The sequence below is a fragment of the Neltuma alba genome, unplaced genomic scaffold, assembly GCF_004799145.2.
Source record: "Neltuma alba isolate B1F8T4 unplaced genomic scaffold, ASM479914v2 tig00006334_pilon, whole genome shotgun sequence".
Taxonomy (NCBI): domain Eukaryota; kingdom Viridiplantae; phylum Streptophyta; class Magnoliopsida; order Fabales; family Fabaceae; genus Neltuma; species Neltuma alba.
Genome location: NW_021634432.1, coordinates 15,141 through 32,698, shown reverse-complemented (window position 1 = coordinate 32,698; position 17,558 = coordinate 15,141). Strand labels below are relative to the sequence as shown.

Sequence of the window (17,558 nt, the reverse complement as noted above, 5' to 3'; positions counted from 1 at the left end):
CTGGTAAAAAAGTAAAAGTACCCGAGTGGATCACATTGACTTGCAGTGTAGAAGGAAGCCGAAAGCTACTCTATGGAGCCTTGAAAAAAAAAAAAAAGGTCAGTTTAAAGGATAAGCTCATTTACCCCATCCAAACATGTCTGATCTTCAAATTTCTTCCTAACTTACATTTCATATTGTCCAATGTGCGTTCACCTTCCAAACGTTATACCAAACACGTGCTAAATAGTTCCTCACATCCTAAAAATGCCTCTATCTACCAAACACATGCTAAATACTAAAAGTTCCTCACATCCTGAAATGCCTTTACCTACCACCTCAACCGCCGTTGGGGGAAAAAAACAAGAAGAATAATACCTAGATTCATTGAACCCTTCGAAACTCGAATTTGAATCTGAATCTGAGAGCTATTTCGAATTTACTACTAGTCATACTGCCTTTTATTAGTTAAAGCCAAGCAATTGCATGCGTGGGCGTGGTTTATGTATGCGTCCCTTTTTCGTCATTTTCTTGGGGGAGTCATTATTATAACTGTGACGCCTGTTTATCGAAGCTTTAAATTTTTTATCATTTTATTCAGGAAATAAGAATGGAAGTTCTCAATTCTATTGTTGGAAAAATAGCAGAGTTAACTCTGATACCCATTGGAAGGCAAGTGGAATATTTACTACTTTACAAAGAAAATCTGAAGGAGCTAAAAGATAAAATTGAGGAGTTGAACACAAGAAAAGTTCGCATCGAGCATAATGTTGAAGCAGAAAGAAGGAATGGAAGAGAAATCGAAGCTGATGTAAAAAGTTGGCGGAAAAGAGTTGATAAGACCTTGGAAGAAGCAGAGAAACTTTGTGAAGATGGACCTCATGCTAGTGTACGGTGTTGGAAATGGTCTTTTCCTAATTTGAAATCACGACATCAACTTGGTAGAAAAGCGAAGAAAATGACATTCACCATTGCTGAACTGAAGGAAGAGGGGAAGTTTGATGGTGGAGTTGGGTACGTCCCTGCTTCTAGCACGGCAAACTTAATTTTTGCTCCTCAAGGCAGTGAAAAGCTTGAGTCAAGAAACTTAGTGAAGCAGAAGGTTGTGTTGTCTCTGATCGACCCCAACGTAAACAAAGTTGGAATTTATGGGTGGAGTGGTGTTGGGAAGACAACTCTAGTTAATGACGTTGCCAAACATATTAAGGATGACAAGTTGTTTGATGTGGTGGTTATGGCAGCTATGTCCCAACCATTGGATGTTGAAAGGGTTCAAGATGAGATTGCTTATCAATTAGGCTTTCAATTGGATGAGAAGATTTCAATCGGAAGAGCTGACTGCCTTTGTGCAAGGATAAAAATGGAGAAAAATATCCTTATCATACTAGACGAGTTATGGGGGAAAATTGATTTAAAACAGTTGGGAATTCCATCTAAGCAAGATCTTAAGGGTGGAGAATTATCATTGAGTTTTAAACGTTTAGATATTTCACAGAAGAATGAAACTTATCAGGGTTGCAAATTACTGTTGACCTCTACAGGTTTAGATATTTTACAGAAGAATGAGACTCAAAGAAACTTTGCTCTTGAAGCATTGAATAATGCAGAATCATGGAGTTTGTTTGAAGATATGGTTGGTGATGCTATTAAAGATGCCAATTTACAAGAGATAGCAACCCAAGTGGTTGAAAGATGTGCGGGTTTGCCTGTTATGATAGTCTCAATTGCAAAGTCATTAAAATATAATAAGAATACTCACTATTGGAAAGATGCCTTGAACAACTTAAAGAGAGTTGATAATGGAGACATGTATGGGAATGTTTCTTCAGCTTTTGAATTTACTTACAACCGACTGGAAGATGATGAAATGAAGAAAGTATTCTTGCTATGTGGTGTTCATGGACCATCCATGTGGGTTAGTGACTTGTTGAAATATGTAATTGGCTTAGGTGTTCTGAAGCACATAGATACCGTTGAAGATGCAAGAAACCGTCTCTATAGAATAATAGATGACTTAAAGGCATCTTGTTTGCTACTTGAGGCTGATGAAAGTGAGACCTATGTGAAGATTAAAATGCATGGCATTGTTGAAGAAGTAGCTGTTTCAATTGCTCGTAAGAATGAACATGTTTTTGTGCTGAGAAATGGCAGGATGCAAGATTGGCCAAGCAAGGGATTTCTTGAAAGGTGTACTCAAATAATCTTAGAAAATTATTTTATCCAAGAGCTTCCTCAAAAGTTAGAGTGCCCTAATTTGAAGTTTTTTCACTTACAATGCCCTGATAATTGCACTCTGGAAATTCCAGACTCCTTTTTTGAGGGAATGAGAAGCCTTGAAGCATTAGATTTGACAGGCTTGGTGATGTCTTCATTGCCTACATCTCTTGTTGCCTTGACCAAACTTAAGACATTATGTTTGGATCAATGCACTCTAAAACATATGGCCAGAATAGGTGACTTAATAAATTTAGAAGTTCTTAGTCTCATTGATTCATTCATAGAGGAGTTGCCGAGTGAAATAGGACAATTGACTCACATAAAAATGTTGGATTTGACGAATTCTAGAATTAAGATCATTCCACCCAACACTTTGTCCAAGTTCACTAAAATAGAGGAACTTTATATGGGCAATGCCTTAGTTAAGTGGGAGGAGGAAAGTTCAAGTGAGCAAAACAAAAGTGCTAGTCTTGCTGAGCTTGGGTGTTTGACAAACCTGACTACTTTAGAAATTCAAATTCGTGAGGCTTGGATGCTGTCGAGGGACATGATGTTTAACAACTTAGAGAGATACAAGATTGTTATCGGAGATAAATGGGAATGGTCAAGGAACAAAAGTACCTCAAGGTCGCTAAAGCTAAAGCTTGATACTAGCATTCATTCGGAAGATGGGATTAAAGCATTGATTGAAAAAGTGGAAGATTTGTACTTAGATGAAGTCAATGGAATTTTAGATGTGCTTTTCGATTTGAATGGAGAAGGATTTCCTCTGCTAAAGTATCTCCATATTCAAAATAATGGCCAGGTTCAGCATATCATCAACACAACAAAGCGGAATGAAACTCATGTTGTGTTTCCAAAATTGGAGACACTAATACTTCACAATCTCAATAACTTAGTGAAGGTATGTGATGGCCCACTTCCTGTTAATTCCTTTGGCAAACTCACAGTCATCAAAGTCAAACATTGTGATCAACTGGTATATCTCTTTTCTGTTTTAATGGAGAAAGCTCTTTCTCAACTTGTCGAGCTCCAAGTTTTGGGATGCAATTCAATGAAGAGGATTATGTTAATTGAAAATGAAAATAGTGAAATAAGTAGTGATGAGAAGATTGAGTTTCATTCACTACGCTTCTTGAGTCTTTGTCATTTGCCAGTCATCCATGATTTTTGCTCAAATGAAGTGACATCTTTTATGACAGCCACATCATTATTTAATGGCACTAAGGTATGTTTCTTTTTCATTCGTTTTATAATTTTGTTATTTACAATTTAGATCAAATGACTGAATCATAAGTAACTACCACAATGATCATGTATGGTATTTTTAAATATATATATATATATATCTAGAAGTAGAATGTCAAATTATTAATGTAATGAGGTACTCCCTCTGGATAAAATTATATTTTAGAGAAAATCATAATTTTGTTCTAACAAATTTGTTAGATAAATTATAGACAAGTCCTAAGATTCTCTAGTATCAATTTCTAACACGTGCAAAATATCTAAAATGCTATTCTAAACCTGACCTTTGACAGCCATTGATGGGTGACAAGCTGGTAAGTATTGGAACCAGCAGGGCATTAAAAAATTATCATTAATATTTTATTAATAATTAATTTAAATATGATTATCTTTTTTATGAAGTAAATATGATTATTTTAGTAATATTTTCTTGTAACAATTTACAAGCCCATATGCACTATTTACAAATCATACATTATTTACAACTTATATCTTTTCTCACACGTTCTTCAAATTTTATAAATCCATTTAAAATTTGGCCTCTTCTTTTTTCGCAAATTATATCCATAAATTTACAATTCTTTGGTTGTTATTTTTAACTCATAAATTGCTTCCCAATTCTTTTCATATTACAATTGATCAGTTCTCCTTTCAACTGCAATGGAAATTTTTTTACAAAACTCAACAACTCACTTTTCTCCGAGGTCATCCATACCTGTACATTTTTTATATATAGAAATACAGTTTTTATTTTTATTTTTAAGGAAAACTTCTCATTATGTTGGGTTATTTAATTTAGATTTATAATACTATAATTAGTGTTACAGTAATATATTAATACTCAAGCGTTGTCTTGGCTGACATGATCTTCAAGCTTGTTTAACAAATTCATTTTCCAACTTGTTTAAATGATAGTTTTGTACAAACGCGTTTACTTTTTAGAAGATGTTTACATAATAAATTTTTACAAATCCATTGTAATATACCGCTTGTTAAAATTAATTTTTATGGGGTGAAAATTTTTTCAATTCGAAAAAAAAAATCAATTTGCAACATTTGAAAAACCTATAAAAATGCACATTTTAAAGTTTAACTTGTAAATTTTAGAAAAAAAATTTGTAAATAATCAAAACTTTAAAAATCTTACAAGCAATTTATGAGGTGAAAATAGAAAAGAGTTAAAAAACAAAAGAGTAATAAAATGTGAAGAAATAATTTGTAGAATAGGTGAGAAAAAGCTTTAAATGGATTCATAAAATTTGAATATGAAAATAAAAATTAGTTGGGTGGTGAATTGATGCAAAGTTCTATTTGCAAATAGCAGACGTAGACTTGTAAATTGTTATCGGGAAATATTATTAAAATAATAGTATTTAAATAAAATATTATTGAAATTTTAATTAATTGTCATCCTGTCAACGGCCAAAGGTCTATATGTCATAAAAATTGTACCCAAATTCTTTGAGACTTATATATAATTTATTAAATTCATGAGACCAAATTATCAATGGCTTTACCAGTTTTGATCAAATTGTCATCTTTCCTTTTTTTTTTTTTCGGGATTTACCAAGTTGAAAGTAACAAATTTTTTTTTATCACAGGTTATTTTTCTAGTTTGGAGACCCTCAAGTTGAGTTCAATCAATCTGGAAAAAATTTGGGATGATGATCAGCTCTCTGCAGCGAATTGTATTCACAATTTGGCTAACTTGATAGTTGAGGATTGTAGAGGCCTCAAGCATTTATTCTCATCTTCTGTGATTGGAAGTCTTTTAAAACTTAAACACCTTGAAATAAGTAAATGTGAGATGATGGAGGAAATCATTGCTCCAGAAAGCAATGCAACACAAGAGGTATTACAGTTAGATTTGAAATAAATGTTAAGTCCATAACATCAAACATTTGCTCGTGTAGTTCTCTATTCAATATCATTCATATATAATGTTGGTTCTTTTGGATTTGTAAACTGTGCTTTGTATCACAGGTCCGATTCTCAAAATTGGAGACGATGGTAGTTAAAGACATGGAAAGCTTGAAGAAAGTATGGCACTTTCAATTTGAAAGGTTAAAGAGTTTGGAGGTGAGCAATTGCGGGAAACTGGCGAATATTTTCCCATCTGATATGCAGGGAACGTTTGGAAACCTTGAGACATTGAAGGTCAGCGATTGTGGTTCAGTGGAAGAGATATTCGAACTAACTGCCAATGAAATCCGTAATGAAGAGGAAACAACGACACAACAAGTCTCACAATTGAAGAAACTCCATCTGTTTCACTTGCCAAAGCTGAGAGAGATTTGGAGTAAAGATGCTCAAGAAAGCCTTCGTTTCCATAACCTGCAACTTGTGTGGGTTGAAGACTGTGAGGACTTGGAATACCTTTTTCCATTCTCCATTGCAATGCAAGCTACTCAACTGGAAAGTATTTCCATAAAGTATGCAGGGAGTTTGAAATATATTGTTTCAGGCGAAGGACCCACGGATGGTCCAGTCAAATTTGCGTTTAATCATTTGACCTCACTGGTGTTTTGGCATTTATTTCTACTGGAGGGATTTTTTGCTGAAAATCATAGTTTACTGCATCCATTATTAAGGGAAATAGATATTCGTGAATGTTGGAAACTGAAGCTCTTCAAGACAGAAAGTTCAAGTGGCAGAGAAAAAGTTTTCCATAGTAAACAAATATTAATGCAGCAGCCTCTTTTCGCGCTTGAAGAGGTATAAGAATTACTATATCAAAAAATCTTAATTTGTTGGGCACCATAAATATCTTAATGTGTGTATAATAATAAGTTGTTCATTACTTGCTTCTTGCCTCATTATTGCATATGTTTAATTATATTGCTTTGGACAAAATATTTGATCAATGCTTTTTTATTTGTGCTATATACAGGTGATTTGCAACTTGGAGACATTGGCCCTAAATAGTGAGGATGCAAGCATGATATTACAAGGGCAATTTTCACGAAAACACTTCAACAAACTCAGAAATCTTTATTTGGCAAATTTTGAAGATGATCATGCCACTTTTCCCTATTGGTTTTTCCAAAACATAACCACTCTCAATGAGCTAGTTGTTGAACAGAGTTCTTTCAAGGAGATATTCCGAGAAGAGATACCTACAAACGAGAAAGAAAAATCAGTGATCGGAATGAGAATTAAAAAATTGGTCATTATTCAATTGTCAGGTAAAGAAGGATTTCGAATGGATCCAATCCTAGAGGTTCTTGAATACTTATGGGTCTATGATTGTTCCAATTTGAGACACTTAGCACCTTCCTCTGTAACATTCCATCACCTGACGTATTTGGAGGTGGAAAATTGCAATGGATTACTTCACTTAATTACCTCATCAACTGCAAGAAGCCTGGTCAAATTAAAAGCAATGAAAATAGCAAAGTGCAATTCACTTGAGCAAGTTGTGGCAGAAGAGAGGGAGGGGTTTGAAGATGAAATTGCATTCAGCAGCTTAGAATTTTTGGAGCTCAAGTGTTTGCCAATGATCAAGAGGTTTTGTTCCTCCAATTACTTCTTAAACTTTCCGTTGTTAAAAGAAGTTGTCATTGAGCAATGCCCAAGAATGAACACCTTCTCAGCCGGGAGAGACACAAGCACACCAAAGCTTCGAAAGATATCATCAAAAGAAGAAGATGGAAACGTGTATTGGGAAGGTGATCTCAATAAGACAACAAACAAGATGTTTGCGGACAAGGTATGCTTTGATTTCACTAAAAAATCATTCTCTATTCCCCTGACACACGATGAGAAAATGGTATAAACGAACTGTCAGAAAAGCCAATTGTTTATGTAAAAAGAAAGCTGATTGTGAAAATATCTTTAATTTTTATTGTAAATATTTATTTTCATGATTTTATAGCTTTTATTAGCCTTTATTATTCACTCGTCCTTTTTATCGGCGTATCTGTTTGGATATATCTTAACTTTTAGATGAATTGAAAAATACAAATTTCTCATGTAATCCAGAATCACATATTGGTGCCATTGCCATAAAAGCATTAACGAAATAAAGATGAGGCTGTGTTTAGGTTTGAGTTAGATATTTTTATCCTTTTTATTTCTGCCAACATAATAGTTAGTTAATATTTTGAATGAATAGTATTAATTTTATTAACTGAAAGTAACAAAATGTTATTGTTTAATTTGCTTCGCTGCCCTTGTCTTTTCCCTTACCTTGGTAATTATTTGCACAGGTGGCATTTAGTAGCTTCAATCTTTTGGAATTTTCTGTATATCCAGAACTAAAAGAACTATGGTATGGCCAAGATGGGCCAAATGTATTCTGCAATTTGAAGCATCTAGTGGTGCGAAAATGTACATTCTTGTCCAACGTGATTTTTTCATCAAATTTACTGCGATTGTTACATACATTAGAGGAACTGGAAGTATCAGAGTGTGATTCGTTAGAAGTGGTATTTGATGTAAATGCGTTGGATGAGAAAGTAATAGAATCAAAGGAAGTTAGTCGGTTGAAGAAATTAACACTCTTGGGGCTTCCAAATTTGAAATGCATATGGAACAGAGAAGCAGGTGAAATAATCAGCTTTGAAAATTTACAAATTGTGAAAGTTGATGAATGCCAACGCCTGAAATGTTTGTTTTCGGTCTCACTGTGCCAAGGCTTGAGGCGACTTGAAGAGCTTCACATTGAGTCGTGTGGTGTTGAGGAGATTGTTTCAATTGAAGAAGGATTCGAGGAACTCAAGTTTGATTTTCCTCGGTTGACAATCTTGAACCTATTGAATCTGACACGGCTCACTAATTTCTATCCGAAAAGATATACTCTAGAGTGTCCTTCGTTGAAGTGGTTAGATGCTTGTGGATGTCAAGAATTGCAGATATTTTCATTTGACCATTTGAATCCCCAACAGCTTAGGAAGGGTGACGATGAGTCGCAAATTGAACAAGCTTTGTTTTATATTGAAAAGGTATGCATCTTTTTTTTTTTTTGCTTCTATCTGCCTTTAATTACATTTTTTCTCTAGACAAAAAGATGCATGGTTGAGGAAAACTATAATTATATATGTGGTTTGTAAAAGTATAAAAAAATGTTTTATGTTAACTTATTAGTTGATTATATGATGAAAGAAACAAGTTATATTTTCTCTGTCAGGTGTCTCAAAATTTGGAGAATTTGCCATTAAATGAAAAGGACACTATGAGGATACTGATTGGCAACTATGAGAAAAATCTCTTTCAGAGCATCAAATCGCTTAATTTGCAATATTTTAAGGGAACTCCAATAAAGTTTCTGTATGATTTGATCCAAATATTTCCAGTTATGAACGCACTACAAGCACGTTGCAGTTCTTTTGAAACACTCTTTCATTCAAAAGAAATTAGTCATTGTTGTATTGAAAGCCCCACCCAAATTAAAACGTTGTGGCTATCTCAATTGGAGAAGCTTGAGCATATATGGAATGATGACAACTCAGCATCGCATCCGCTGGTTCGAAACCTTGAAGTTATGCTTATAAATCAATGTTCTAGGTTAAGAAGATTGGCACCACCTTTGACATCTTTTGCCAGTTTAACCACCTTGGGAGTCAAGGATTGCAATGGCTTGATGTACTTCATGACACCTTTCATGGCTAAAAGTCTCGTCCACCTCACAATGTTAATAGTTAGCAACTGTGGGATGCTAGAGGAGGTTGTGATAACTAATGAAGGAGGATCAGAGGAAGAAATCATATTTGAAAGCTTGGAGTATTTGAAACTAACTTGTCTATCAAGTTTCAAAAGCTTTTGCTCTGGAAAACACACCTTCATATTCCCCTCTTTGGTGACGTTGGAAGTGACAGGATGCCCCAAAATGCAAAATTTCTCAGCTGGAATCATTATTGCGCCATTTCTAAAATTAGTGACAGTGGAAAATGGGAAAAAATGCTGGAAAGGAGACCTTAACACCACTATCAAGCATTTGTTCACAGACAAGGTATGTATGCTAAATAGTAAATTCTGAGATGATTGGCACTCCTGTAATAGCATGTCTGTGTCTCAACCTTCATTTGTAAAATCTAAAGAACTAGATTTAGACAATATTGTGCTACAACAAAATATGATTGACTGGAAAAATATGTAAAACTTGAACACAGTCAAATGAAAACTTAAATATGGATACAAATATCTTGTGTGTCTACCTTAATCAGGAAATTCGAGAAGGAGATGAGGGGAACCATAAGGAATCTTCAAGTAATATTACAAAAAGTACTCAAACTCATCAAATGACTGCGAGTACTACTGGAGCATCAAGCTCCGAAGAGCAAGTAGGACAATCAAAGCTTGGTCTGATTACAGACACTGGGAAGCAAGAAGCACACAACCTTCCAAGTCAATCTTATGACAAAGAGCAGAATGAGCATGCCTCCTCAGGTATTGAGAGGCCTCTGGCTCAGGTTACTCAAAATGCCTCCAACCCTTCTACAAATGAAGATACAGGTATTGAGATTGTCTTGCATTCTTCAATTTGCCATAAATATACTACCTCCAGTCCTATTTATAAGACTCTATTCGTAGACTACAAACGAGGTCTCATAATATGGACCGGAAGTAGGAATAAGATACTTCTTCAACTTTGACCTTAATTTCTTTTAGAGGTTTTAGTGTCTTAGCTATTTATCAATATCACTGTCCTTTGGTATATTTAGTGACTGATTCCTTTTGTTCAATAGAATGCTTAATGACACGTTGTTATCATATTCGCTGGCTTGATTTGATTGTTGTTCTTTTTTTGGTTGAACACTTTGAATTCTGATTTTATAACCTGAAATCATCTAAAAATAATTGACATGACCAGAAAATTTCTCTCAATGCCTAATTGTTTAATCAAATCACTACCTTTCTTTATTAGCCTCAGGGAACATAAAGCATTTCTCTCACGGGCAAGAAGGAAGAAATTTATTATTATTTTTTCTGCAACCTCATGCAATTCTGTATTAAATTTCTCGCTAATTTAGTTATCGACACACAAAAGATGTGTGAAAATCATCTGGGGACCCTTATTTTCAACTACTCAAGTCATGCTCAATCTTACAAAAGCTGATCTAGGTTTTGACCTTGTTACAGTACTCTTATTTTTGTTTATTTAAAAGGAAGACAAGTCATTATTTAGCTATTTAGATTCGAAGAATGCATGAAACCGTTGAGAGGAGATTTGTTTAGGTTGCTCGAAACAAAGATGTGCGTCTTTTTATTAATTACTGATTTTAATGTGCTATATATTATGGGAATTGAAAACTACTAGAAAAACCACAAGACTCAGAGACTCAATCTAGCAAGAATCTGTCAAAGCAAGACACAACTGTCAACAATAAAGAAAGTGATGTTTTTCTTTCTTTCTTTTCTTTTTGGTTCTGTTTTGCAGTTTTCAGAAGTAATGTAATTTTATTTTGTTAAAATGTTGTATCATTTGTATTTACTCTGGCATTTTTAAAACTAATAGGTTTAGACAAGGGGACTCAAGAGATTTGTGAGAACATTGAAAGGCCATTGGTTGAAGCTGTTAAAATTGCTCTTAGCCCTACAAGAGTTTATGATGCAGGTACTGGTATTGTTTTTAACATGTGACAGCTTATCTAAATTGCTTTCTTGTAGGGTAATGCATGTTCATTATAGCACTTGGCTTATTAATTTTTTCTGACTTTCTTTTATGTGAATCGAAATATATTAGAGGAATCACAAGACTTGGAAATTCATCCAAGTGAGAATTTGACCATCCAGAACTCTTTTTTTCCTTCTACAGAAAGCTCAAGAACACATTTTTATTGCATTGATCATAGGCTTAATTGTTTTTATTTATTTAGAAAAATTAATATTAGTTGCTATTATGGGAAACAAAATCAACTACAAAAGAATCACTGACTTAAAAGTTCCCATTTGGTAAAAATTTGCTTAATCAGATTTTCACTACTACTATTATTGCTCACAATAGAGGAAGTTACATTTCTTTCACATGCTAGAGGGAAGGAAATTGTTTTTATTTTGCTAAAGTCTCGTGTAAAATATTTTAAATTTAATTTTGTGCTTTTACTTTTTGTCACTTAGTATTAAGACTCAACAGATACATATGTATCTTTTTTAATAAAATTGTCTTCTATAAAAAAAAAAATATATATATTTGAAGTCATCAAAAGGCCGGTGGTTATAACCACTAAAGACACAATATCTCCTTCATTTCAGTATCCACGGGTTGATCTTATTGTATTACTCATAGTCTTAATTAATTAATATTTCTAACTTCTTACTTTGTGAGAAATCTTTTGAAACAAGCTCGCGACTTGGAAATTTGGCCTCATAAAACTTCGTTCACCCTGGCCACAGGCTCTTCAAATATGGGGGGAAAGAAGTGCAAATTTTAGATTCTTTTTAGAAGTAGGAACTTTTTTATTTTGTAAATGTATTGTGTTCATTGTATATCCTTGCATTTCTTCAACTTTTTTATAGGGACTCAGGAGGCTCATGAGACTATTGATCAGATGCCCTTAGTTCAGCGTCCTCATAAACGTATTGAGTCCTACCCCAATCTGGAGAGTATGTACTGATCTTATTTTGTTAACTTTGTCATAAATGAACTTAAATGACCTTTTGTGTTAAATGACATTGTTGCGGTATTCCATTGCTTAATTAACTACCATAACCTTCTATTATGCCAACTATTTATACCAGAGAAGAAGGCCTCAAATGACTTAATTGCCTTTTAACTTTTGGAAGCATTTTTTCCTTTTCTTTACAGTATCTTGTGTCGTTTTGTTTGCCAAGTATTTTCTAAACTTATTTGTTTGGCTTTTTGACTTCAGAGGTGAATGAGACTACCGAGAAACCCTTAATTCAAGTTGCCCAGGAAGCACAGAGACCAGTTGCAGTACGGGACACAGGTCCTAATCTAATACTCTTGCTTAATTAATTCATGATTTTGACTTTCTGTCATGTTAACTAAAATTTGCTAGAAGAATCACACAGTTCAAAAACTAGTCCTAGGGAAAATTTGTTCAACCAACCCAAAACCTTTGTCACTAGTGACAAAAGAGAAAGTAACAAATTTATTTCTCTTGAGAAAAAAGTAATTTATTTTTACTTTGATAAAACTCGTCTCATAAATTTTTTATTGTTTTTTAGCTGTTGGAACTCAAGAGATTGATGACACCATGGACAAACCCTTAATTCAAATCGACCAAGATGCAGAGAAACTTGCCACAACACAAAATACAGGTTCTTATCCTGTCTTGTATCTTTTTTCTTTCTTTGGGGGTAGTATTCTTTGAATGAACTAACAAGTCTGTCATGATGTTAATAAAAATGTACTAGAACAATCACGTGATTCACATATCGAGACTCAAAAGATACGCGATACTATTCAGAAGCCTTCAATTCCAGCTGGTCAAAATGTACCAAGCTCAACCATGGTTCATGAAGCAGGTATTGATTTGCAAGCTCCGATCAATTTGAAATGATTTGATAGGGAAAGAACTGCACTTTTCGCAAGACTTCTTTTTCATTTTCTCAAAACGTGCCTCAAAATTTTTTGTTTTTTTTCCTCCTTGCTTGTTGATTCAGCTCTCGATCCATCACCTTCACAAGCTGCAGGACCTATGATCTCATCAATACAGAAATCAAGCATTTATAGAAACTACAAGGGAATGATTGACATTCCTGAACAAAGCATGCCATATTTGGAGGCTGGGGTGAAGCGGCATCCTCAAGTGCTTGATTGGCTCAACACAAAGCAACGAAGAGTGTTTGCTTCCTTCTTCTTTTCCTTATTTGCTGAGGTGACTCGTATCTTGAGGACCACTCGAAGAGTTGACTTGACAGAAGATGATCCAAACTACATCAGAGAATGTTGCACAGCGTTAAAAGGGGCTGGCTTTGATGATTCCTGGATCAGTTACGTGCATGGCTGCATTGAGGAATGTGGAGATGGAGAAGACCTCAAGAGGAAGATTGAGGAGGCTGAAGGTCATGCTTCAAATTTGAAAGCTCAACTTGAATCCATCAGCAAGGAGTTATCCTCTGTGGAGGAATCCTTAGTGTTGTTGCGTAACAGGTCCAGTAAGCTGCATGATTTCATTGAGTCCTGAAGTTTGTGGATTCTCTTGGCCATTTATTTTCTTTGACATTTTCAGTATATATTTCCTCAGGTGTGCTCATTTATAGTTTGTCTAATGTACATTACAAGTAATGCGTCATGTTGGATCTAATGAACTTAATCGTTCTGCATGGAACTTGCAATATTGAAGGAATGTGATCATGAAGACTTTGTTCATTGTAGCATCAGTGACGTTGTTCTCTCTTGTGTTTTTGTTTCTGAGTTCCCCTGTTCAATGTAAACAAAACAGGATTTGTTTATCTTCTGCTAGCATCTTTTTGAGCAGAATGGATAAGTGTTTCATCAATACATTGATAAATGTGTTATCTACCATCTTAATCTTCATCATTGTATATATTTATCAGAATAAAAATTGATATTTGAAGAGGGCATAGTGTTATCGAAAATTAGATGAAAAGCAGAACAAAGCAGAGCAGTAGATAAGTTACAAGACATAAGCCGACCAAATTGTCAATGCAAGCTTTCTAGTCTATTTACCACGTCCACTCTCTCATTTCGTTGGCTTGCGTTGTAAATATAGACAGTTTAATTAGTACAAACATTAAGGAGATTCACATTGCTCAATTTTGCTATTAAGTTAGATGAAAAGTTCCAACTTTTTTCTTTCTTAGAAAAATTTAAGCCAACAGAGATTTTTTAGTTACATATGAACCTACGCAACACATCACTCCTTTGCTATTTGTGAAAGAAAGTTTAAATATAGTACCTATTTAAATTCAGCTTCAAATCAATTATAAGAGCAGAAGTCAATACTTTAGTTATTTAACTTTATAGAAAGTTTTAATTTAAACTCTTAACTTTAAAAGGTATATTTTTAGTTATTTAATTCTAAAATTCTTAATCTTAAATAATTTTTTTTAAAATTAAACTCAAGATATTAGTATTTTAGACTTTTTATTAATATTTGATATCTCAATATCATTATTTTTTTATTAATATTTTTTGAGCTAAAAAATACTTTTTAAAATTAAAGAACTAAATAGAAATTTTATGTAGAGTTAAAACTTAAAAGACCAAAAGAATATTTTAACTCTTAAAAAAATCCAAATCTCTTCTATACACGTCAAAATAAATTAAAAATCCAAAAACGTAATTATTTCATAGGCTATCAAACAGTCCCTATATATGCTAAAATTAATTACGAACATATATCTCGTAAACTATTATTGCTTTTCAATTATACTCAGAGATCAATCTTACAATCCATTTTATAAATTCATTGTAACCAAATTCTGTTTTTTCAACTCAAACCCAAACACATCCTTAAGTTTTCTCAATGACTAGTACATAATAAAGAACTGAATAAAATCAGCATCTCTTAGAAAACAATTAAAATTTATTATCACTTCTGAATGATGATAAATTTTATTCAAAGAATGTTTCAATTTTTAAATCTTAATCTGATATAAACTATATTTCTTGTCGCCTTTCTAAATTTCTCTATAACATCTGTCAAAGTTAATTTCATTTTCCCCTTTTTAACCCCAATGATCTGCGCAGACATTTATACTTACATCAAATGGAATAGTTGCAAACGTCGGTTGAATTGTGAACTGAATTCTATGGATTAAAAGCAGAAGAATGCACAAAGCACATTTCAAAAACTCGGAAACGATAAACTGTAATTCAAATTATAGATTACGAGGTGGGAACTGCACAAATTGCTTGATCAAAATCAGGAACAACCAAAACATCTACGTATAGAGAACAAACTTGATGGCTTGGGTTCGGGATCAGACTCTGGTTTCTTCCGAGGAAGATGCTTAAAGAATGCTTTCACCGCTCCTTCCACGCCATCCTCGTTTTCTATGGCCTTTGCTAGTTCAAGTGCACGATCCTTTACCTGGAATCACATCATATTGCACATATAAACATGATGGTCATAGAATTTCTGCTACACTGCTAATCATAAACTTCCTTAGAGTTTCAAATAACTGAAATGCTCTGCACGACTCCTCAACCATGGGCGATAGGCAAGTCCTATCATCGTAGCTGAAAACTAGTTCTTCTCAACTAGCAAGCAAAACCAGAGACAAGTATATCTCTCGTAAATTGCTTTTTTGCATCACAGTCCACGTTTTAGTATCATGCATCAATAATTAGCAGACAATGCGCACAGTGGTTAAGGTCCCTCTTCACTTCTGACATATATATATGCTTCTTTTTGCTGGCTTTCATATTATCAAACTTAAAAGTGACAGAAGGTTATATTACCTTGGAATCTAGAATAAAATTTATTGCGTCAACCAACTTAGGAAGAGAAAACTCATCAACTGGGATGGGTTCTGGACCAACTCCTTTGGCATGTACTCGCTCTCCCCAAAATGGCTGATCACCAAAGAATGGAACTATGGTTGTCGGGCACTACCAGGAAACATAAAAATCATTAAAAATAATAATAATGATAATAATAAATTTCTTTAAAAGAAAAAGACAGAATCAGAATATATGAAACTTGGTTATGTTGATGGGTCGCAAATCTAAAATCGTCAAGTTGTTGGTAGAATAGAAGATCGTATTTTTATTTTGTTGGATTCTGATAATTTTATTAGGCCATTGTTTTAAATTAGGAATAGGCTTCATTTTAAGTTGCTCCTAGAAGATACGCATATGATGGGAGATTTTTAAGGAAAAATAGGTGGGAGTTTTTGCCCCAGTTTCTTAAACGTTGGCCGTAACAACTCAAGATAGATAGCAGTATTATATTTCAATTATTTGTATTTGATCTATTATGCAGAGAGCGAGGGTCTATAAATTACTTACTGCAGCCCTTAGCCCAGCAGCAGTAGTTCCTGCACCTCCATGATGTACCTAGAAGAAACAGGGGGAAGAGAATGATAATTTGCAAATACAACCAAAAGTAAACCTAAAAAGAGAGATTTTACCCAAAAAAGAAACAGAAAGAGGCCTGTAAGCACATCATTAAGAATGAAAAATCAAAATTTCCTATAGAAAATTTTGCGGATAGAACTGAGACTTATCGTGTAGCCAACAAAAACAAAACCTTATTCCATTTGCTAACTAAACCTGTTCAATGACCACTTTTGTTTATTCATTTATTTATTGTCTGAGTTCAATAGCCTTTTCTTTTTAAGCTAGGATACAATAAAGATGTTAAAAAAATTTACCAGCAGTAAAGTAATTGAAGTCAAATCTTTTCGATCATCCTCAGGTCAGCATCAACACACACGAGAAAAAGTAAACTTAGAAGCACTTATTATTATTAGGCCTATGTCATTACCATATGAAGTGAATTTTTATTACAGCCAGACAGACTTAGCAGGGCTGTTGGGTCCCACCTTCATGAGATGAACTGCAATTCTGCCCAAAACTTGGACTCATGCTCAGCTTAGTTTATGGGTGGGGTTTGGTCCAGGATCCAATCATAGTTTAGAGTCTCTTTTCACTTCATTGACCATGGCTTGAAATCGTGGGCAACTCAAGGTGTGTTTGGATTAGAGTTTGCAAATCTGTTCACTTCATTCTAAGCGACGAAGAGTGCTTGCTTCATCCTCCTTTTCCTTATTTGCTGAAGTAATTCGCATTTTGAGGACCACTCAAAGAGGCCACTTGAAAGAAGATGATCGAAACTACATCAAAGAGTGTTGTAGCGTCTTAGAAGTGGTTGGTTTTGATGCTTCATGGCTCAATTATGTGTATAAATGCATTGAGGAATGTGGTGATGGAGAAGGCATCAAGAGAAAGGTTGAGGAGACTAAAGGTCAAGCTTCCACTCTCAGAGCTCAGCTTGAGTCCGTCAAGAAGGAGCTGGCTTCTGTGGAGGAGTCCTTAGTGTTGTTGCTTCACGAGGCCAGTAGGCTAGACGAATTTATTGAATCCTGAAGTTTTTGAGTACTCTCTTAGAGCTACTTGCTTTGACATTTTCTTCGTCAACAATTGTGTATTTACTTTGTTATGCTGGTTTCGTGATCTGTTTGCTGCACAATATTATGGACAACGCACATTGGAAGTGCTATATCCCTTGAAGGATACT

At 34.2% G+C, this 17,558-nt stretch overlaps 1 protein-coding gene across 1 annotated transcript; it reads left to right on the top strand.

Annotated features, from left to right (window-relative positions):
• The first annotated feature begins 589 nt into the window (after window positions 1–589).
• Window positions 590–6,855, top strand: LOC114750146 (probable disease resistance protein At4g27220). Its single transcript, XM_028938693.1, has 4 exons — window positions 590–3,424; window positions 5,428–6,159; window positions 6,335–6,610; window positions 6,706–6,855. The coding sequence occupies exons 1-4, from the start codon at window positions 590–592 to the stop codon at window positions 6,853–6,855; spliced, it is 3,993 nt and encodes a 1,330-aa protein (XP_028794526.1).
• Window positions 6,856–17,558: the final 10,703 nt, after the last annotated feature.

Bases quoted from the DNA above. Each gene is read 5' to 3' on its own strand.
- LOC114750146 (XM_028938693.1), top strand. From the start codon at position 590: ATGGAAGTTCTCAATTCTATTGTTGGAAAAATAGCAGAGTTAACTCTG. The intron at 3,425-5,427 runs GTATGTTTCTTT...TTTGTATCACAG, and splicing joins CATTATTTAATGGCACTAAG to GTCCGATTCTCAAAATTGGA. The intron at 6,160-6,334 runs GTATAAGAATTA...TGCTATATACAG, and splicing joins CTCTTTTCGCGCTTGAAGAG to GTGATTTGCAACTTGGAGAC.